This window comes from Mesoplodon densirostris, chromosome 11 (assembly GCF_025265405.1).
Source record: "Mesoplodon densirostris isolate mMesDen1 chromosome 11, mMesDen1 primary haplotype, whole genome shotgun sequence".
In the NCBI taxonomy this organism is placed as follows: Eukaryota; Metazoa; Chordata; class Mammalia; order Artiodactyla; family Ziphiidae; genus Mesoplodon; species Mesoplodon densirostris.
In genome coordinates this window covers 45,396,810-45,418,422 of record NC_082671.1, presented here as the reverse complement: position 1 = coordinate 45,418,422, position 21,613 = coordinate 45,396,810, and the positions used below count along the sequence as shown (strand labels likewise).

The window sequence follows — 21,613 nt, the reverse complement described above, 5'->3', positions numbered from 1 at the left end:
GGACCTGTTCTTACTTATATTGTATGTTTGCTTAGGATGGCTTATACACATACCCACACAACCAAGCCACTGTTTGGTGCAGTCCTTAAGCTGGGCTATGTCTTTGGCTGTCCTGCAGAACAAAGTACAGGACTTGGTGCGTAATAAACCTTCAAAAGTGCCTGGGGCTTCCCTGGTGGCGCAGTGGTTAAGAATCCGCCTGCCAGGGCTTCCCTGGTGGCGCAGTGGTTGAGAGTCCGCCTGCCGATGCAGGGGACATGGGTTCGTGCCCCGGTCCGGGAAGATCCCACATGCCGCGGAGCGGCTGGGCCCGCAAGCCATGGCCGTTGAGCCTGCGTGTCCAGAGCCTGTGCTCCGCAACAGTGAGAGGCCCACATACCGCAAAAAATAAAAATAAATAAATAAAGAATCCGCCTGCCAATGCAGGGGACACGGGTTCAAGCCCTGGTCCGGGAAGATCCCACATGCCGCAGAACAACTAAGCCCGAGAGCCACAACTACTGAGCCCACGTGCTACAACTGAGCCCACGTGCCACAACTACTGAGGCTGCATGCCACAACTACTGAAGCCCACATGCCTAGACCCCGCTCCGCAACAAGAGAAGCCCCCGCTCGCCACAACTAGAGAAAACCCACACGCAGCAACTAAGACCCAATGCAGCCAAAAATAAATAAATTTTTTTTTAAATTAAAAAAAATGCTTATGATTTCACGACTGAGGAGGTCATGTAGGAAGGAGAGATGAAGGATGGGGAGTGTCCTTGTCTTTTTTTTTTTGCTTTTTTTTTTTCTTTTTTTGCAGTATGTGGGCCTCTCACTGTTGTGGCCTCTCCCGTTGCGGAGCACAGGCTCCGGACGCGCAGGCTCAACGGCCACGGCTCACGGGCCCAGCCGCTCCGCGGCATGTGGGATCTTCCCAGACCGGGGCACGAACCCGTGTCCCCTGCATCGGCAGGCGGACTCTCAACCACTGCGCCACCAGGGAAGCCCCCTCCTTGTCTTTTTAAGATTAGAGGGGAGACAGGAGCAGAGAGACAGGTCCTCTCCAACCGCTGCCTCATATCTCCAGTTCAGATGCAACAACGATACTCCAAACCCTATTACTCAGCAGCTATATTTCTGATAAAAATGGAGGATTCTCTTCCAACAAGTCTCAAAACAGTCAAGAACTGCTTAGACCTCTCTGTTTCCACTAGAGGGCCTCGTGTATTCATTCCTTCTCCTCTCCAACCTCCACCAAAAGTATGTATATATTACATTTGTGTTTGTATGTGTGTACATGTACAACATACACACAACACCCACATACACCCTTCCAATCAGAGGTCTCCCTCCCCCTCTCCACCACCAGGTGTATGAGGGAAGATTCCAGGAACTCAAGCCTTTGTTACTGTGCCCTACTTCAATGAAGGGTAGGAGGGGGTTAGACAGAGTTGGGGCGGGGCCAGGGAGCAGGATGCCTAGGTCTTCAGTTCCTACCAGTAAGTCCCTAGGCCTCAGTCTCTCTCCCTTGCTCTACCAGCCTCACCACCATCCATGCTGCCCCAAGAGCCTTAACTACAGATTCCAGACAGGAGAAGCTGAAAGGATCTCCTTTCACCCTGACTGTTGGCCAGGGCCTTCCACAGCACCTGCCAAGGCCAGCAGGTAAAGTGGGAGGGTTAAGGCATGGAGAAAGGGTGGATTCAGACCAGAATGCTCTTTTTTTTTTTTTGCGGTACCCGGGCCTCTCACTGCTGTGGCCTCTCCCGTTGCGGAGCTCAGGCTCCAGACGCGCAGGCTCAGCGGCCATGGCTCACAGGCCCAGCCGCTCCGCGGCATGTGGGGTCCTCCCGGACCGGGGCACGAACCCACGTCCCCTGCATCGGCAGGCGGACCCTCCACCACTGCGCCACCAGGGAAGCCCCCAGACCAGAATGCTCTTTGCACCTGAATCACAACCCCAGACTTAAGGGAAGAATCTGAGTCTTGAGAGAAGGAGGTGTCCTTAGCCTGGGGAAGCAAATCTGAGGCACCTGGGGTTTGGGTTTAACGGAGGCGAGGAACCTGGAGGCAAAGGTGGGCAGATTCTCTCAAGTAGTGTCAAGCAGTGTGGAACCCGTGTTGGCAGGGAGGTGTTTGGTCTTAGGATGCGCAGTCTGGAACTCTGGCCTTGCTCCTGCGGAGCCTCCTGAGTGTGAATTCAATCCATGGTGGATGGATGGAAAGGAGTTGGGAAGGGAAGTCCCCTGGTGGCAGCAGTTAGGAGAGGGTGAGAGGTTGGGTGGGTGGGCAACAGCCAAGCTGTCTCATCAGCGGCCCCGCCCCCTACCTTGGCCTGCCAGGGTTGGGATGCGGGGAGAGGCTGTGAGTGATTGGAAAGAAGGGAGTGGAAAGACAGAAACTGAGCCGTTACCGGGGCGGGAAGATGAGCTGCGCAGGAATGTGGAGAAAGTGGCACAGACCAGAGCCCTGGAGATAATCGGGGGAGGGAGGAATCGGGTCTGGTGAACTAGAAGTTTCCAGAGTTAGGGGCGCCCGGCGCCGGGCGCGGGCGCCGGCGGGCGGGCCTTCTGGGGTGGGGGGCGGGCAGCTGTGTCGTCAGGAGTGGGGCGGCCCCGCGGCGGCCGCGCCTGCCTGGCCCGTCCCCTCCAGCCCAGCTCGGGCTCCAGCTCCCGCGCCGACGCTCCAGGTCCGACCGCGCGCCCTCCGCAGGCAAGGTAGAGACCCCGCGAGCCCCCTGCCGCCTCCCGCCCTCCCGCACCGGAGCAGGCCGGGGCGGGGGCCGCGGGAGGGGACGCCCCACGGGCTAGGGTAGGGCTGCTGTGCCGAGAAGGAGGAAGCGTGACAGCTGGAGCGGGTAGCTAGAAGGGTTTGCGCCAGGAGCGGGGGCAGCGGGAGGGCTGGCCCAGAACCCCGTAAGCAGTGTTTCCCCCAGACCTTGCCCTCCATCTGTCCCGATGACTCGGACAGATGCTGAAGCTGGCTCCTGGGGACCCGAGTCGGAGGAAAGTCCATTTCGAAACCTGCACAGCACTGCACGGGTGGAGAAGGGTTCTTGTTTGGCCTCCTGGTCCCCAACTTCCCACCCCTCTCCTTTCCACACCTGTCACCGGGAAGTTTCTGAAACTACCTGGGTCTGAATCCCACTTTTCACCTTTCAGTGGGGGAAATGAGCTTTACTGAGGAAGAAATGCAAATATTGCTGGGCATCTCCTCAACCTTTTAACCGTATGAGCCCACATCCCCCAAGCGTGCCAACATCGTAACTTCCTCCTGTACTGCACAATGACACCCACACACAAAAACACCACCCCCTTAATCAGGCAACACTACCATCTGCGATGTTTGTGGAGGCTTAACAAATACTAAGGCTTCACGCCAAATGATTCCCTCTCAGGGGCCACTGACTAGTAGCAGGGATGGGCAGGAAGGAAGAGACCCTCCCTCAGTCTTCAGAAACAGGAGGAGGATGCAAGCCCTGGTGTGGTTAAGGGATTCAGAAGTCCAGGTAATCAGGTCTGGGCCCTCAAAAGGGAGTGCCTGCCCCTTGGGGTTCCTTGCTGGGTCAGCCTGAGTGTTCTGGGGGCATAGCTGATTCTTGGGTAATGGTAAACCTACATGACTTGGAATGTGAGCAATGAGTGTTGATGTGAAAAAGGAAATTTTAAATGTTAGCACTGGCTTTGGAAATCATAGTTATCTCTCAGTTACCAGCAGTTTTAGTACTTAATGTTTAAAATAAGATCTAGAAGACCAGAGACACTAAGATTTAATGGAATGGACTAAGGACACTATGTCTAGAGTCTGGGTGTGACCCTGAGAGAGTGGCTCTCTATCTGGGCCTCAGTTTCTTCCTCTGTAAAATAAGAGAGTTGGTGCCTCCCAGCCCTGAGGACGTTCTAGGATTCTCTGCCTCCAAGTCAACTTCTTACTTTCTCACCCCAAGTTGGTAGGGGCGGGCAGGGAAACCTGAGGAGGGAGGGGAAGGGTGAGTCACAAATAGCTGTCGGGTTGGGCAGCAGACCCCACCCTCCCAGCCCTAGCCTTCACCTGGACTAGCCCAGGTTACAGCCTCGAGGCTGGGATGGAGCAGGACAAAATTGGACTTGTTCCAGATTTTTAAGGCCCTGGACAACTGAAAATATCCCAGGAGCCTTTATGTCCAAGGTCCCAGCCCAGGGGTGTCCTTGGACCCTGATAGTCTAGTTTCTATAGCCACCTCCTCACCCTCCCAGAGGCAAAATGCAGAATCCTGATATTACATGCCTGTGCCTGAGACATGACACAAGTGGGAAGGTATACAACTTGGGCTTCACTGCTGCTGGGAGCCCCTAGAATTTATGCCATCCTGGGTCCAAGGCAGCATTTTTCCTAATCTCCAGATATGTTTCTCTAGGTACCACCCTTGTATAATAATAATAACAATAATAATAATAGCTAATGTTTACTGAGTTCTTTCTCTGTGCCATGCAGTTTGCTAAGTATATTGCATGTATTACCTTATTTAACCCCCCCATGGTGACTGATTTCTCCAGGTAACAATTTTACTGATAAGAAAACAGGTTCAGGGAGATGAAATAACTCACCCAAGAGCTAGAATTCTTTTTTTTTTTTTTTTGGCCACGCTGCGTGGCATGTGGAATCTTAGTTCCCTGACCAGTGATCGAACCCACGCCCCTTGCATTGGAAGCGCGGAGTCTCAACCACTGGAACGCCAGGGAAGTCCCAAGAGCTAGAATTCTAATCCAAGCCTATCTAATTCAAAAGTCCATTCTTTTAACTTCTACTATATATTACATGTAAGACTGGGGGGCTTGTGAAAAGACAGGCAAGAGAGAAGTATTCTCTCTTCTCTCCTGTTTGTCTCTTGTTTGCTCTCTCTCTGTCACTTTCTCTCTCAGATTCCATTTCCTAGAACCTTGGAGCCATCTAAGAATCCCCAGGGGTAATCAGAGAGGCTAATTAAGCCTTACAGACCCCATTAGCCATAAGACTATTATGTATTCATTAGATCTGTTGGCAGGAGAATTTAGATTATAGTCATTGAAAGGGCCAGATGGGTGGAGTCCTTTCTCCACAATATTAGTGTCTCAGAACCCCCTTCTAAGTGTTCCCAGAGAGCCTCCGGAACAGGAATGCTATACATGGAGGTGAGTGGCAGAGATGTCCCAAGGGCAGAGGTTACAGAGAAGTTTCTTGCACCATCAGAAAAGAAATTCTAGTAGACCCTAACTGCCTCCTTAAGCCTGCCCCAACCACCCTAAATAAGTGGGCGGAGGGGAGGCAGAAGGTCAGGGCCTTGGATGGAGTACCACAATAAGTGCTTTTTAGCATCATTCATTCATTTAACAAATATTTATTTAGCACCTACTATATGTGCCCCACATTGTCTCATGTTCCCCTCACTGTCCAGATGGATACTCTGGCATCCCATTTAACCGCGTTTGGATTAAGAGTCCCCATATATGACTCCCTAGCTTTATACAACTATTTGTACAACCACTATGGAGCACTTATAACATGATGGGCATTAGGTATTGGGGATACAGTGGTGAATAAGACTGATAAGTTCCTGCCCTGTGGGACTTACATTTTGGTAGGAAAAGACAAACAGTAAACAAAGAAGCAAATAAATGGGCAAGATATTCTCCAGTTGTGATAAGTTCTATGAAGGAAACAAAGGAGGGTGCTACGCAAAGGAGGTGGGGGCTACCTTAGAACAGAATGATCAGGGAGGAGCTGGAGGAGCTTGGAGGAGCTGACATTTCAGCTTAGGCAAGAAGTCAGCTCTGCCAAGAGTGGGGAAGGGTGGTCCAGGCAGACAGAGCAGTAAGTCTCATGGCCCTGAGCAGGGAAGAACTTGGCATGCTTGAGGAACAGAAAGGAGGGCAGTGAGACTAGAAGGCAGTGTGTGAAGGGGACAGTGGAACAAGAGGAGGACAGAGAGGCGGTGGGGGAGGGGGTTGCACCACGAAGTTCTTGAGTTGGAGCCTTGGCTCCTCCACTTGTCACCTGCCTTGGGAAGTCTCAACCTCTCTGAGCTCCCGTTTCTTCATCTGTAGAATGGCTATACCAATAATTCCCTGTCTCATAGAATTTGATTTTACTTGTTAATACAATAACTACCATTCCTTGTAGGCCCTCTATATGCCAGGTGTTATACTAGGTACTTTTCATACATTATTTACTTAATCCTCACAACTATGAAAGATAGGTATCATTCTGCCATTTTATAGCTGTACTTTGCCCAAGTCACACGGTGGTAACACAGCTAAGAATGGAACCCAGATATGACTAACCCCAGTTTTGTTTGACTCCAAAGTGGTGTTGTACTATGCTAAGGTAAGATATTGTTATTGCTGTTATTGAATCCTCAAGGCAAGTTGCCCTCTGCAGCTTGGCCCCTGGGTCAGGGGTCAGCATGATCCACGTGATGGCTCCTCCTTGGTCCCTGGGTCCCATAGCTGAAAGTTGGGGATCCCTAAACACTGCTAACCTAGCAGGGTGGAAGGAAGGCTCCCGCACTCAGCACAACCCTCCTGGAGCTGAGAAGCCAGGCAGATGCTCAGAGCCTTCTTCCCCTACCTTCTCCCCAATCTCTCGTGCCTGGGTCCCGCCCTTCCCCAGTGGAGCGCTGCGGGACGCAGACGAGGCGGGGCCGGGGCTGAGGACCTGGCTAGAGCTGGTTCTGTGTCGCGCGCGTCAGAAGCGCTAGAGGTCGTTGCGGGGCGTGGGTGGTTCTGGGAGTGGTAGCTAAGCGGGGCTGGGGACCGGGGCTGGAGGCGGAGCAAGATGGGGTCGTGGCTCGGGAGGCGTGCCGCCATCTCAGTGAGAACCACCGGAGGGCCAGGGCTGCGGGATGCGAAGGGAGATGGGACAGAGCTTAGGCCCGGCAGAGCCTGCAGAGATTGGGGGGGAGGGAGAAAAAGTAGGAGCAGGCGAGGGACACACTCACAGAGACGCGTATAGCCTGGGAAAGAGGGTTGGGGGGCAGGGAGGTGAGGGATGGTCAGAGATGAGTCAAGACAGATTGGGGAAGAAATCAAAGAGCTGGAGAAGGATACAGAAATGTTGGAGAGAAAGTCAGGGATGAGTCAGAGAAACAGAGACAGAGGACAGACACTGTCAGGGAGAGACAGAGACACAGAGGAGAGGAACACAGGGAAAGGAAGAGACTTAGGGAGGGACACAGAGACAAGAAAAGAACAGAAATAGTAGTAGGAGTGGAAAATGAACAGCGTGTACAGAAGCAAAGAGACCCAGACAGCTGGCCAGTCCTGCCACATGTTCTTGTCATCTTCCTCCAGAGCTACCCTTGTAAGCAGAGTTCCAGGAGCCAGAAGTACTACTACCAAGCTGCCTTCGTGTCCATCCTTAAGAAAAAAAGAAAGATGGCCAAGGAGAGGGGCCTAATAAGCCCCAGTGATTTTGCCCAGCTGCAAAAATACATGGAATGTGAGTCTTCCTCTCAGTCATTCAGTCCTGGAAACCTTACCCTTAGACAATACCTCCTCCTCCTCATTCCCCCCAGTTCTCCCACTTTTCCCCAGTGGCCTTGAGACAGGATGCTCCTGAGATATGCCTGGCTGGGAGCAGGAGGGGAGGGAAAAAGGAAGATGCCCGTGGTCTTAGCTCTCTACCCACCTTCTCTGAATCTTGACTGCCTGCACCAAATCTCAGAGAAGAGAGATAAAGAGGGCAACCACTTTGGAGGATATGAAATGTTTTTCTCTCTGTACTTCTGTGTTTCTTCTTGGAATTTCTTTTTCATCTCACTGGAATCTTCTTTCCTGTTGGATGTCTGGGTGGGACTGTGGCAGAGGGCAGGGAGAGCTGAACCAGACTAATGCTCTCTTCACTCTCTTCACATCCTAGACTCCACCAGAAAGGTCAGTGATGTCCTAAAGCTCTTTGAGGATGGTGAAATGGCTGAATATCTCCAAGGAGATGTGAGTGGCAGCTGGGAAATCCTCTCCTTCACCAACTCCTCCCACCTTTGTTTTTGCTACTCCATTGGGATGCCCAACTTCCAGGGATTATTCTGGGCCCAACCCTTGCTATCCTCTCTCCCCAGCATCCATTGTTACTGCAACTATTGCTTTAGGACAAAACAAGAGATTCTAGTAACTCAGGACTTAGCCCAATAAACCATACTCCTGCCTTGGATGCTTCTCAACTCTGCACTTATTGTCACTGTCCCCACCACTCCCAATTCAGTCCCCAACTCCCATCCTGCAGATCTCTCCAGGGTAATGCTTGCTTTCATCATAGGCCATTGGGTACGAAGGATTCCAGCAATTCCTGAAAATCTATCTGGAAGTGGATAATGTTCCCAGTCCCCTAAGCCTGGCACTGTTTCAATCCTTCCAGACTAGTTACTGCTTAGAAGAGACTGTAAAAGAAGGTATGGTCACGTAGGTGGGACTGGGCTGGGCCTCCTGAAGAAAAGTCAAATTAAGTGTGGGTCTTGGGGTGAGAGTTGAATTGAGTCACATGTTGGGGGCAGGGTGGTGGGAGGGAGAGGTAGAGGGTAGCCAGGCTTGCCTAGGAGCCAGAGGGAGGAAAGTTAAAGGGAAGAGTTGGAACAAAGGAAAAGAGAAGAGCCAGACTGGAGGGAGCCCCAACCTCAGGTCTGCTGTACTTTCTGTAACCAGATGTGGTGTGTCTCAGTGATGTCTCCTGCTACTTTTCCCTTCTGGAGGGTGGCCGGCCAGAAGACAAGCTAGAGTGTGAGTTACCATTCTGGACTGGGAGAGGGAAGGAAAGGTGAAGGGAGAGAGGGTATTCCCCAGCCTTCCTTCCCTCATTTTTCAGGATTCCTAAAGGCTGACAGGCCAGACAAAGGTGGGGCCAGAGAATGGACCCATTTCCTCTGTTTCCCCAGACTCCTTATACCTAACGCCATCCACCATAGTCACCCTAGTTCCCACGTCTTGTATATTTTCATATGGGGGACCCGGGATAGGATGTGGGGGGTGTGTACTGTCTCGCCTATCAGGTTCACCAAGGGTGGAATCCAGACCTGTTTCCCCTCTCTTTTTGTCTCCCATCTCAGTCCCAGCCCCAAGTCCTGGGCTCTTCATCCAAAAAGGCTCTCCTTATCTCTTTGTTTCCCCTGTATTCTGTTATGAATTCTTTGGGTATCCCTCACAAACTGACCCTGGCCCCCTAAAACACCCCACAGTCACCTTCAAGCTGTACGACACGGACAGAAATGGGATCCTGGACAGCTCAGTGAGTTGGGGGACCTGTATGCTGGGCAAGGGAATATGTGTCCATTTGTCTGTGCCCCCCCTCCCAACTCTTCCAGGATCTTAAGAAGCAGAGGAAGCTAGAGGGAGAAGCTGAGTCTTTTAGGACTAAATCTGAGAGTAGGTCCCAAGCTCTTGACCCCTAATAGAGGATGCTGGAGACACGACTTGGGGGCTCCCTTGCAAACACAGACACGTAGACATTCATTTACTTGGCAGAGACACCTGAGAATGAGAGGGGGTCTGTGGGTGGAACTCAGGAACCCTGATTTCTAGAGGAGGGTTTGGATGGTGGTAGTGAGGCAGGATGTGGTGGTGACTCCTACCCTCTCGGCCCTCAGGAAGTGGACAAAATCATCATACAGATGATGCGAGTGGCTGAATACCTGGATTGGGAGGTGTCTGAGCTGAGGCCGGTAAGGCCATTCTTCCTGCATGTCCCTTGTTATACCTGCTCCCTAGTGAGACCTTTATCTACCTCACCCCATCTCTGACAGGCAGCCTGGTGCCCTTGGCTAGGATGGCTAGGCTGGCTGTCCTAGCGGGCAGTGGAGAAGTGTCAGATCTGAGGGGTTACTCACACCAGAAGTCAGCCTTCCCACATTCTCTGCTCAGATTCTTCAGGAGATGATGAAAGAGGTTGACTCTGATGGAAGTGGCTCTGTCTCCCTAGCTGAGTGGCTCCGGGCTGGGGCCACCACCGTGCCACTGCTAGTGCTACTGGGTCTGGAGATGGTGAGTAGGAGAGACTTGTGAGGACGGGCAAAACAGTTGCCTTGGGTCGTACTTGCTAGAGATTGGCACTCTAAGGGCTTAGACATTCCCCAGCATCTGTTGTGCCCTCCCAGACCCTGAAGGACAATGGGCAGCACATGTGGAGACCCAAGAGGTTCCCCCGACCAGTCTACTGCAACCTGTGCGAGTCGAGCATTGGTCTTGGCAAACAGGGGCTGACCTGTAACCGTGAGTGATGGGGCCTGGGAGTGTGGGAACAGAGGGGCAGCCCAGCTATCTGTGGGAACACAGCGCTCTGAACTTAGAGAGACCTGGCTTTGAATCCTGGGCTCTGCCAGTGACTGGTTATGTGACCTTGGGAAAGCCACATAACTTCTTTAAGTCTTAGTTTCTTCAACTGCGAATGAGGTAATTGTGAGCATTAAATAAGTTTGATGCAAGAAAAGTGCTTCATGTAGTGCATGTACATACTATTAAGTCTGCAATAAAAATTAGGTATTATTATTGTTGTTGTTGTTATTGTTGCTGTTATATCTGGGCCTCCTTTACATCATCCAGCTCAGTTCCTGACACATGAATGGAGTGGGGTTGGACATGCAGTAGCAATTGCTCTTTTAGGGGGAAGAGTGAGAAAAAGGCACAGGTCTTGGAGGTGAGCCCCCAGCCCAAACTTGAGTTCTGTACCTCACCCTCACAGCAAGGGGTTATATGCCATGTTTCAGTGAGTGATGCTGTTTCACCTCCAGGTAAGGAAGAAATAGGGTAGAGGGGCTGCAGCTAAGCCTCTGACCTTCTTCACTCTTTTTTTTTTTCTTCTTCTTCTTCTTCTTGCCCAGTCTGTAAATACGTCGTTCATGACCAGTGTGCCATGAAGGCCCTGCCCTGTGAAGTCAGCACCTATGCCAAGTCTCGGAAGGACATTGGTGTGAGTGACCCCACGCCCACCAGATCACCACCCACATCCTGGCCCTGGTCCTGGCTCTTGGCCCATTGCTGCCCTCAGGCCTTCCCGAGTCCCTGCTCAGACCCTTTCAGACAAGAGTTTGCCTTTCTCCCCAAGGTCCAATCACATGTGTGGGTGCGAGGAGGCTGTGAATCCGGACGCTGCGACCGCTGTCAGAAAAAGATCCGAATCTACCACAGTCTGGTTGGGCTGCATTGTGTGTGGTGCCACCTAGAGGTCAGTCCGGGAGCTATCCCTCCAGCCTTGCTTTGGGCCCCTCCCTAAGCTGCCCTCTCTGCCGGCCCCCTCCGGCACATCTCCCTTACACCCTTGGTTGCCCTACTCCCAAGGGCTCTCTTTCAGTAGCAGACCCCAAGCTGAGAGGTGACGGGGTTCCCTCCACAATCTCTCCGTGCCTGCCTTGTCTTTCAGATCCATGACGACTGCCTGCCAGCCATGGGCCATGAGTGTGACTGTGGGCTGCTCCGCGATCACATCCTGCGTCCATCTTCCATCTATCCCAGCGTCCTTGTGAGACCCCTGGACAGCGGCTGGGAGGGGACAGGAGTGCTTCCCCAATTCACACACGCACACAATGCCATTTAGAGCAGAGAGCCTATATTTTTAGGATTCAAGTCAGACTCTCATCTGTTTATGGATTCACACAATCCAGTTTTCCTTCCTTCTGCCTCCTTCCCTTCCTAGGCCTCTGGACAGGAGCGTAAAATTAGCAAAACAAACCAGAAAACTGTGGATGATTTAAATTTGAGCACCTCTGAGGCACTGCGGGTACAGGACTGAGAGGCTTGGGATTCATGGTGGGGACCTCATGGGAGGGAATGAGATGGGAAACCTGGGGACTGGTTCCTACTCCCTGGGGGAGGGGAAAGCCACCTGGGGGGAATGCCAGCCCTCTGCTCCTGTCTCCGGGACCCATCTTAACTCTGACAAAATCCTGCTTTCCTTATCCTTGTTTTCTTCCCTCAATGCAGATTGACCCTGTTTCTAACACCCACCCACTTCTGGTCTTTGTCAACCCCAAGAGTGGTGGGAAGCAAGGGGAGAGGTGAGAAGAGCTCTACTAGGTCTTGTAAAATAGAGAGGGAAGATGGACAGAGGTTGGGAATCTGTGTGTATGCAGGGGACATACCTTGAGGACATCAAGAGAGTGGAGTACAGGGACTTCCCTGGCGGTCCGATGGTTAGGACTCCATGCTTCCACTGCAGGGGGCGGGGGTTCCATCCCTGGTGGGGAAACTAAGATCCTGCATGCTGCGCGGCACAGCCAAAAAAAAAGAGAGAGAGAGAGAGAGAGAGTGGAGTACAGAATATCCATGCCATGCCCTGCCATGAGCTTTCCTTTTTCCCCACACAGGGTGCTTTGGAAATTCCAGTATCTACTAAACCCTCGACAGGTGTTCAACCTCCTAAAGGATGGTCCCGAGCCAGGGTGAGTATAGGTTAGGGGTTGTGTCGCAGGGTTTGTGTGTGTCTGCCTATCTGTGTATGTTGGAAGAGAGCAGGAAAGAGTGCCTGTTGGGTGGGGAGGACCAGGGGAAGCCCAAGAAACCAGACTTCAGAATGCTGCTTTTGCTGGGTATCCCTACCTCTGAATTCTCCAGCTCATCTCTGTTCTGCCCTCAAAGAATGGAGATATCAGTTTCTCCCTCACCACTAAGGAGTGGCTATAAGATTTCCCCATTGTACTTTTTCTCTACCCTTAATAGAAACAAGTCGTTTGACAAAGGGGAAGGGTGTTATAAGGAATGAGAGACAAGAAGTACTTACTCTGCCTGTCCAAGAGTTGGGTAGCCTCAGTCCAGTTATCCTTCCTCATCTTCTCTCTCACCTTTTGTCTCAGGCTCAGATTCTTCAGAGATGTTCCTGATTACCGGGTTTTGGTGTGTGGAGGAGATGGCACAGTAGGCTGGATTCTAGAGACCATTGGTCAGTGCAGGGAGCAGCTCCGGGCTGGGCCCAGGGGCAGTGGCCTTCCAGAGCTAACTCCCTTCATCCATCTCCTTACCTGCCTCCACAGACAAAGCCAACTTGCCTGTTGTGCCTCCTGTTGCTGTGTTGCCCCTGGGCACTGGAAATGATCTGGCTCGTTGCCTAAGATGGGGAGGAGGTAAGTGGTTAGAAATTGTTTTGCTGGGGAATGGGGGAGTTGGGTAGGTAGGGAAAGGCACACAGAGAAGGCATTTAGGCATCTGGTGAAGAAAAAGCCTTGGCGGAAAAGAGAGGCACAGATGGGTGGGTCCCAAAGTGGATTGTCCCAAAGGAAGAGAGCTCTGGATGAAGCAAAGACTTGAAGGGTCAAGGATCACAGTCTGAACCTAGAAGGGTCAAGGGTGACAGTCCTCTTCCCTATAAACCTAAAAATATCCTTCTGTTTCTCCCAAGTCTTAGGGCTCAGAATCAAAGAATATGGAGGTAGAGAGAACAATGTGGGAATAAGGAAGGTTGTATAAGAGCTAAGCCAGATGCTGAGTGATGGAGCTAGCAGGGAGCTTGGCCATGATTCATTCATTTATTCAACCAATTACAGTTGACCCTTGAACAGCATGGTCTTGAACTGCGCCGGTCCACTTATTGAGGATATTTTTCAGTAGTAAATACTACAGAACTACACAGTCCATGGTTGGTTGAATCCGCAGATGTGGAGAAACAGTGGATACGGAGGGCCAACTATAAGTTATACACTTATATTAACCCCCATGTTATTCAAGGGTCAGCTGTAATCAGGGGTCATTCATTCATTCATAATTTTTCCCATGTCTATTGCAACAATCTCCTAGCTGCTCTCCCATTTCTAGTCTCTTTTTCCCTTCAAAGAGAAAGTTTGAAAGATGTAATTGGTAGATAAAGAGGTCAGTGTGGGGCAGATTGAAATTGTCCTGGAATTGAGGAAGTTGTCTTGGAATTAAGGCTCTTGGATTCAGAGTCCAGCTCTGAGATCTTACAGGAGATTATGGAATGGGAGGCTGCTAAGGAGAGCAAAAAGTGTTCTAGGTGGAAGAAGTTGTGTAAGGCCAGAGGAGTTACCAAACAACATGATGGTGCATTTTGGAAAGCGAGTCATTCATTGTGACTGGGACATAGGGTGCACAGTGGGCAATGAGAAGAGGGAGGACTGAACTGAGCAGGGTCCAGAAAATGGAGGGTCATGAATGCTGTGGTGAGGAGTTTTTAACTTCATCCTGCCAGAGTTTGAAAACTGACAGCCCACAGAAATGATGTGTAGTGTTTTGTATTGTTTGTCTTGCAGTGTTTTGAATTTTTTTGACCTTGGTTATTTCTAAGAAGTGGGTCATGTATCCTTCAATTCACCACAATCCTCTTACCTCCCTGCCAGTCATTCACTTTACGTTTCTAGCCTCTGAGGCATTCGAATGTGCAATCCCTAAACCATGGGGGGCTCTGGAACTCATGAAAGATGTAACTAAAAGAAAAAATAGGGGTGTGTGTGTGTGTGTGTGTATGCATATATAATACTTTATATATATAAATTTTAGTTTGTATATAATAAAAATTACTTTTATATAAAATATTATTCCAGAAAGGAGAAGTATCTCTGTATAATATAATTTAAATCTTGTATGTAAACATATGACCATTTGGGGGGGAGGCATGCTTAAATCCTCAACATCTGACTTTGTTTTCATTAACAGTATTAGACACTTTGAAATCATTAACTTTGAGTCTTCACTTTGTGTTTTGCAAATGAGACTCTCATAGCAGTTTCTGCTAATTCCATCTGAATCATGAAAATAATGATATAAATACAGCACTAATGAAAACTTGTGTTGATATTGAAAAAAATCCTAAGATTCGAAGGGGGATTGATGGAAGGAATACTGCTATGGGAGCTCTGTGGAGGATGGATTGGAGGAAGAAGGCAGGACCTCGATTGCAATAGTCTAGTCAAGAGATGATGAGCACAAAAAGCAAAGGCAGCACCAGTGGAGTTATGGGGTAGAAGCCACAATACTTGGTAACTAATGGATGTGGAGGAAGGGGTAAAGACAAGTCTAAGACATTTTCTAAGTTTGTGGACTGAGCAGATGGGGATACCATTTATTAAAATAGGGAACATAGGGCTTCCCTGGTGGCTCAGTGGTTGAGAATCTGCCTGCCAATGCAGGGGACACGGGTTCGATCCCTGGTCCGGGAAGATCCCACATGCTGCGGAGCAACTAAGCCCGTTCACCACAACTACAGAGCCTCTGCTCTAGAGCCTGTGAAGCACAACTACAGAGCCCACGTGCCACAACTACTGAAGCCTGCGGGCCTAGAGCCCATGCTCCGCAACAAGAGAAGCCACCACAATGAGAAGCCGACACACTGCAACGAAGAGTAGCCCTCGCTTGCCACAACTAGAGAAAGCCTGCGCGCAGCAACGAAGACCCAACTCAGCCAAAAATAAATAAATAAATAAATAAAATAAATAAAAATAGGGAATATAGGAGGAGGACCAGTTTAAGGAAGAAAGATAGATTTGGTTTTGGATGTATTGAGTTAAGGTATCAGTGGAGCACCTAGGTGGAGATGTGTGGTGGGTAGTCAGAAATTGATGTTAGGAATTTAGGAGAGAAGTCAAGGCTGAAGATATGTGTTTGAAGGTCAACTCCTAGGAGGTAATTGACATCCTCAGAGTAGATGAGTTACCCAGGGAAAGAGGTAAGAAGAGAAAGTGGATAAGGACAGCCAGATCATGGTAAACACCCTATTTAAGGGTTGAACAGAAGAAGATGAATTATCAAAGGAGTCTGTATTAGTGTCCTCTTGCTGCTGTAACAAATCACCATGGTGCCTTAAAACAACACGAATGTATTATCTTAACAGTTCTTGAGGGCACAAATCCAAAATCATTTCCACTGCGCTAAAATCAAGATGCTGGCAGGGCTGTATTTTTTCTAGAGGCTCTAGGGGAGAATCCCTTGCCTTGTCTTTGCCAGTTACTAGAGGCTGCCTGCATTCCTTGGCTCATATCCGCCCCCCTTCCAACCAACAACGTTATCCTTCCAAGCTCTGCTTCCATTGTCAAATCTCCTTCCATGACTCTTCTTTCTTGTAGCCTTCTTTCACTTATTAGGAGCCCTGTGATTACATAGGGCCCAGCCAGATAATCCAGGATAATCTCCTCATCTTAAAATCCTTAATTTAATCACATCTGCATAGTCTCTTTCGCCATTTAAGGCAACATATGCACAGATTCTGGAGATTAGGTTGTGCACATCTCTGAAAGGCCATTGTTTTGCTTACCACAAAGACTAAGAAAAAACAGAACAGGTCCTCTGTAACTTTAGTGGTATTTTAGAGGCTGAGTGAGGAGTTTCATGTGTTAAAATGAGAGCTAAAGATATACTATTGGTTTTGGCAGGAATCACTGGCAGTCTTTGCCAAAAGAGTTTCAGCACGGTGGTATGGAGAAAGGCAAATTATAGCAGGTTGAACCATTGATGGAATGTGAGGAAGTGAAGACATTTTTCTTTTCTTTTCTTTTCTTTTTTTTTGCTGCACCACGCAGAATGTGGGCTTTTAGTTCCCCAGCCAGGAATTGAATCCGTGCCCCCTGCAGTGGAAGCGTGGAGTCTTAACCACTGGACCTCCAGGGAATTCCCTAACTAGTCCCATATTGATAGACATTTGGGTAGCATTCAGTTTTTTATTACACACCATACTGCAGTCTATCTCTGCACACAGATGTGAGAATTTCTCTAGAAGAGATTTCTAGGAGTGGAATTGCTGGCTCAAAGAGTATAAACATTTTACTAGTTATTTTATTGTTAAAAAATTACACAAGTAATGCATCAGTACATTTTCACTGTGAAAGGTTTTAAAAAGTAAAATGTGTGAGTCTTCACATACAGGTTTCCTCTTCCCTATCCCCTCACCAAATTCCATTTTCCTCCCCAGAGATAACCTACTGTTTCCTATTTGCACTCATTTTTCTGTTTTCACACACACACATAACTTTTAAACAAACATAAATAGGATCATACTACACACATTGTCCTGGGACTTCTTTTTTCATTGAATATGTCTTGGAGAACTTTCCATGATACTACATAGAGATTTCATTCTGATTTCAATAGCTGCACATTATTTCATAGCATGGATTTGGCATAATTTATATAACCTTCCCCTCCTGGTGGACATTTAGTTTTTTGCTGTTTTACAGAGTACCTCAGCAAAAATCCTTATACATCCATTTCTGTGGACTTTTGTTTCTGTAGGAGAAATTCCTAAAAGTGGAATTGCTGTGTCAGAGAATATGTTTTGATAAAATTTGATAACATTTTGGTAAAAGTTGCCAAATTGTCTTCCAAAAATGAAATACCAATTTATGCTCCAACTAACAGCAAATGAGAGTGCCAGTTTATTCATAATCCCATTAGCGTTTGGTTTTCTCAGTCTCCTCATAGTTTGTCAATCTGATAGGCACAAAAAGTTAACTAATTTACAATTTTAATTTACAATTCTTTTAACTGTTAGTAATATTGAGCATCTTTAATATGAATATTGGCCATTTGTATTTCTGTGATTGGCTTGAGTTATTTGCCCATTTTTCTACTGACTTTTAAAAAAAAATTTATTTATTTGGCTGCCTCCGGTCTTCGTTGCAGCATGTGGGATCTTTCCTCTCAGCGCTCGTTGCAGCGCGCGGGCTTCTCTCTAGTTGTGGCCTGCGGGTTTTCTCTCTCTTGCTGTGGTGCATGGGTTCCAGACCACGTGGGCTCTGTAGTTGAGGCACATGAGCTCAGTAGCTGTGCTCAGGCTTAGTTGCCCCGTGGCATGTGGGATCTTAGTTCCCAGACCAGAGATTGAACCCGTGTCCCCTGCATTGGAAGGCAGATTCTTTACCACTGGACCACCAAGGAAGTCCCTACTTTTTTTTTAATGTTATTTTTTAAAATTAAATTTATTTATTTTTGGCTGCGTTGGGTCTTTGTTGCTGCACGCGGGCTTTCTCTAGTTGTGGCAAGCAGGGGCCACTCATTGCAGTGCACGGGCTTCTCATTGTGGTGGCTTCTCTTGTTGCAGAGCACAGGCTCTAGGCGCATGGGCTTCAGTAGGCTCAGCAGTTGTGGCTCATGGGCTAAGAGCGCAGGCTCAATAGTTGTGGTGCACGGGCTTAGTTGCTCCGCAGCATGTGGGATCTTCCCGAACCAGGGCTCGAACCTGTGTCCCCTGCATTGGCAGGCAAATTCTTAACCACTGCGCCACCAGGGAAGTCCCCCTGACTTTTTAAATATAGTGATTTGTAAGCACTTTTTGAATGTTGGAGACGTTAGTCTGTTATGTGTGCTGCAGATATTTTTTCCCAGTTTGTCTTTTATTTAGGTGTGTGTTTATTTAACTGTACAGAAGTTGTTTGTTTGCTTGGTTAGGTCTTTTTATTTTTTTATTTTTTGTCAGAACTATTTCTGTTTATTTTGTGGCAATTTTGAAAATTCCAAATATATTTGCTTTTCTTCTGTTTGATTTCAGAAGTTTTTAATTTTCATGTAATTGTATTTATCAGTCTTTTTCTTGTTTGGCTCTGAGTTTTGTATTATGCTTTAGAAAGGCCTTTTCCGCTCAAAGATTCTAAAACACTCACTCATGTTTTCTGCTAGTACAAATTCTGCTTACATTTAAATTCTTTGACCCATCTTGAATTTATTTTAGTGTAAGGGGTGACTTCTACATCCAGTACCATTTACTGAATAATCTTTCTTTCTCCGTTTATTTAAAATGTCATGATATACTAAATTTCCATATATACTTGAGTCTGTTTCTGGGCACTCTGTTCCTTACTATTGAACTTTTTATTCCAGTCACTGTACCAGTTATTACCCTGTTTTGATACCCTTGCTTTATACTGTGTTCTCTCTTGTAGAATGGGGAGAGGAAGCGTCAGAGAAAGAGAGAGATTATTCCCATTCATCACTTATCTTTTTCAGCACTTTTCATTTTCCTGGCTATTTTCTTTACTCTTCCAAATGAACTTTGGCATTATTGTTAGATGCACACACACATTGGGAACTTTCACCCTCCATGACAGTGACAGTGTGGAGAAAAGGGTCAGTAAGAGTCTGACCTTAAGATTGGTCCATGGGAGCCATGACTGAACACCCTCCCCTTTCACTGCTTAGGGCTTGGAGGATCTGCAGAACCAGGGCAGAGGATCCCTGGGAATCTGTGGATCTGGGAGCTGAGAGGAGGTCCGTCTGGGACCTGGGGTTCAGTGGTAACCTGTCTTCATACCATCCTTAGGGTATGAGGGACAGAATCTGGGGAAGATCCTCAAGGATTTAGAGACGAGTAAGGTGGTACACATGGATCGATGGTCTGTGGAGGTGATACCCCAACAAACTGAAGAAAAGAGTGACCCAGTCCCCTTTCAAATCATCAATAACTACTTCTCCATCGGTGTGGTCAGTGGAGTGGGGCATGGGGGGGATGGGAGGAAGTGGGGGTTAAGCAGGCAGAGGCTGGAGGAGGGCAGAAAAGGAAGGTAGAGGGTAAAGGAGCTGTGACACAGGGAAATCAGGAGTGGTGTGAGTTGCAAGAAAAGAATGTGGGACGAAAAAAAAAAAAGAACGTGGGACGTTTCACTCCCAAACTGGAGAGTTAAAGAGAGAGAGGGTTCTGTGCTGAGGAACAAGGTGGCCTCTGATCTCATATGCCCTGGACTCTCCAGGATGCCTCTATTGCTCACCGATTTCACATCATGCGGGAGAAATATCCTGAGAAGTTCAACAGCAGGTGAGGGAAAGGGGGTGGGTGTGGGCATACACAGTGGCAGGGACCACGTGGTGGCCAAGTTTGACTCAGTGCTTGGGCAGTGACACCTCTAGGAAGCCCCTCAACCAAGCTTCCCTGTTCCCCACTGGACTGCAGTTGGGAGGTTGATGCCCTTCCCTGTCACTTAGCCCACCTCTGCCAGCACTGTGTAATTTGTCCCCTTCCTCCTGGGCCTGGTGTTGGGGCCGACACAGAATGAAGAACAAGCTATGGTACTTCGAATTTGCCACTTCTGAATCCATCTTCTCAACGTGCAAAAAGCTGGAGGAATCTTTGACAGTTGAGGTGGGTGTGATGAGAGCCAACCCCACATCCTTTTTAGCCCCTTATATCTTAATTTCTCCCTCCACAGGAGCCCTCAGGAACTTCTCATATTCTTGAACCTATACTTTGACCTCCCCGCTCTCTAATCCCGATTTCCCAAGTTCTTAAGATACACCAGTCCCTACTTCCCTCCACCTCTTGCAAACCTCCAAATCCTAGTCTTCCCAGTGTGTTATTTAGGGAGTGGTCACGTCCATCGTGATGCCGTGAGGCAAGGATCTGTGCTCTCCTCCCCTCAGATCTGTGGGAAACCACTGGATCTGAGCAACCTGTCCCTAGAAGGCATCGCAGTTCTGAACATCCCGAGCACGCATGGCGGCTCCAATCTCTGGGGTGACACCAAGAGACCGCACAGCGATATCCATGGGATCAACCAGGCCTTAGGTGCTACAGCCAAAGTGATCACCGACCCTGATATCCTGAAAACCTGTGTACCAGGTAAGAGGAGCAGCCTTGGGAGCTGAGTGGGGGGAGGGCCTAAGGAGAAGGTGTGACTCTCTTTGGAGGAGCCCTGCTTCTACAAAACCTGTCTCTCTACTTCCCACCCCACCAGACCTAAGCGACAAGCGGCTGGAAGTAGTAGGGCTGGAGGGTGCAATTGAGATGGGCCAGATCTATACCAAGCTCAAGAATGCTGGACATCGGCTAGCCAAGTGCTCTGAGATCACCTTCCAGTAAGGAAAACTCAAGCTGGGGGCTCTGAGGGGAGGAGTGGGGCCAGGAAAGCAGAAGGGTATGGGAATGGTGGGGAGGGACTGTACCAGACCTTCCTCAGTAACAAAGGGTCTCAAGGCCAACCTAAGAACAGAGTTTTGGTACTCGGTTGATAAAGAAATTGCCACCAATCTGCCTTGACCTCACACAGCACCACAAAAACCCTCCCCATGCAAATTGATGGAGAACCCTGGATGCAGACACCCTGTACAGTGAGTATTGCCTGTGCCTGCCAAAAACTGAACCCCCAGGCTCCGTGGATCCTAAATTTCCATTCCACAGCTTCTTTACTTCCTGCTGAGGCCTCAAGTTCCCCTGTGCACCCTTCCTCCCAAATCCTGATTTCTCAGCCCCTGGCCTTCCTACCATGGCCTCTCTAGGACCCTGGCAAACCACCCTGAACCCTACAGATTTTCCCCAAAATCTCTGCTTCTCCAGCCCCAAGGCACTAGGCCTTATCTCTGAATGCGCCTCCTTCCTTTCCAGATCAAGATTACCCACAGGAACCAGATGCCCATGCTCGTGGGCCCACCCCCCCGCTCCTCCAATTTCTTTGGCTTCTTATGCTGAGGGGGGACATCTCAGCCTCCAAGCCAGCCTTGAACCCACCTCCTTGTCCCTGGGCTCTAGTCCCTAGGCTCTGTATATTGCTGCCAAACCCTCCTGCCAGCTCAGGGGAGTGTTCCTTCACCCTCACAGTATTTATTATCCTGCACCACCTCCACTATTCCCCATGCACATGTGCACACACACACATACACACACACGTCACAAACAATACATTGAAAGTGCCTCATCTGAATAAAATGACTTTTTTTCCCACTGGGATATCTGTTAAGTAAGTGGTACACCTCCTTCCTTTATACCTCCA

General features: G+C 49.0%; 1 protein-coding gene across 7 annotated transcripts; it reads left to right on the top strand.

The window, feature by feature from the left end:
* Positions 1-1,533: 1,533 nt before the first annotated feature.
* Positions 1,534-21,555, top strand: DGKA (diacylglycerol kinase alpha). Of its 7 annotated transcripts, XM_060112183.1 has the most exons (24): positions 6,753-6,810; positions 7,290-7,437; positions 7,858-7,931; positions 8,254-8,386; positions 8,637-8,711; positions 9,167-9,216; positions 9,575-9,649; positions 9,849-9,968; positions 10,082-10,196; positions 10,805-10,893; positions 11,029-11,148; positions 11,344-11,442; positions 11,617-11,700; positions 11,904-11,977; positions 12,287-12,361; positions 12,773-12,858; positions 12,950-13,039; positions 19,174-19,334; positions 19,601-19,665; positions 19,899-19,989; positions 20,268-20,466; positions 20,582-20,702; positions 20,894-20,954; positions 21,229-21,555. In XM_060112183.1, the coding sequence occupies exons 1-24, from the start codon at positions 6,775-6,777 to the stop codon at positions 21,310-21,312; spliced, it is 2,325 nt and encodes a 774-aa protein (XP_059968166.1). In that variant the 5' UTR covers positions 6,753-6,774; the 3' UTR covers positions 21,313-21,555. The 7 variants fall into 7 exon arrangements, with proteins under 7 accessions (XP_059968168.1, XP_059968167.1, XP_059968169.1 ...); XM_060112185.1 differs by lacking the exons at positions 6,753-6,810; positions 21,229-21,555 and adding an exon at positions 1,534-1,647 and having other exon boundaries at positions 20,894-21,214; XM_060112184.1 differs by lacking the exons at positions 6,753-6,810; positions 21,229-21,555 and adding an exon at positions 2,617-2,699 and having other exon boundaries at positions 20,894-21,214.
* Positions 21,556-21,613: the final 58 nt, after the last annotated feature.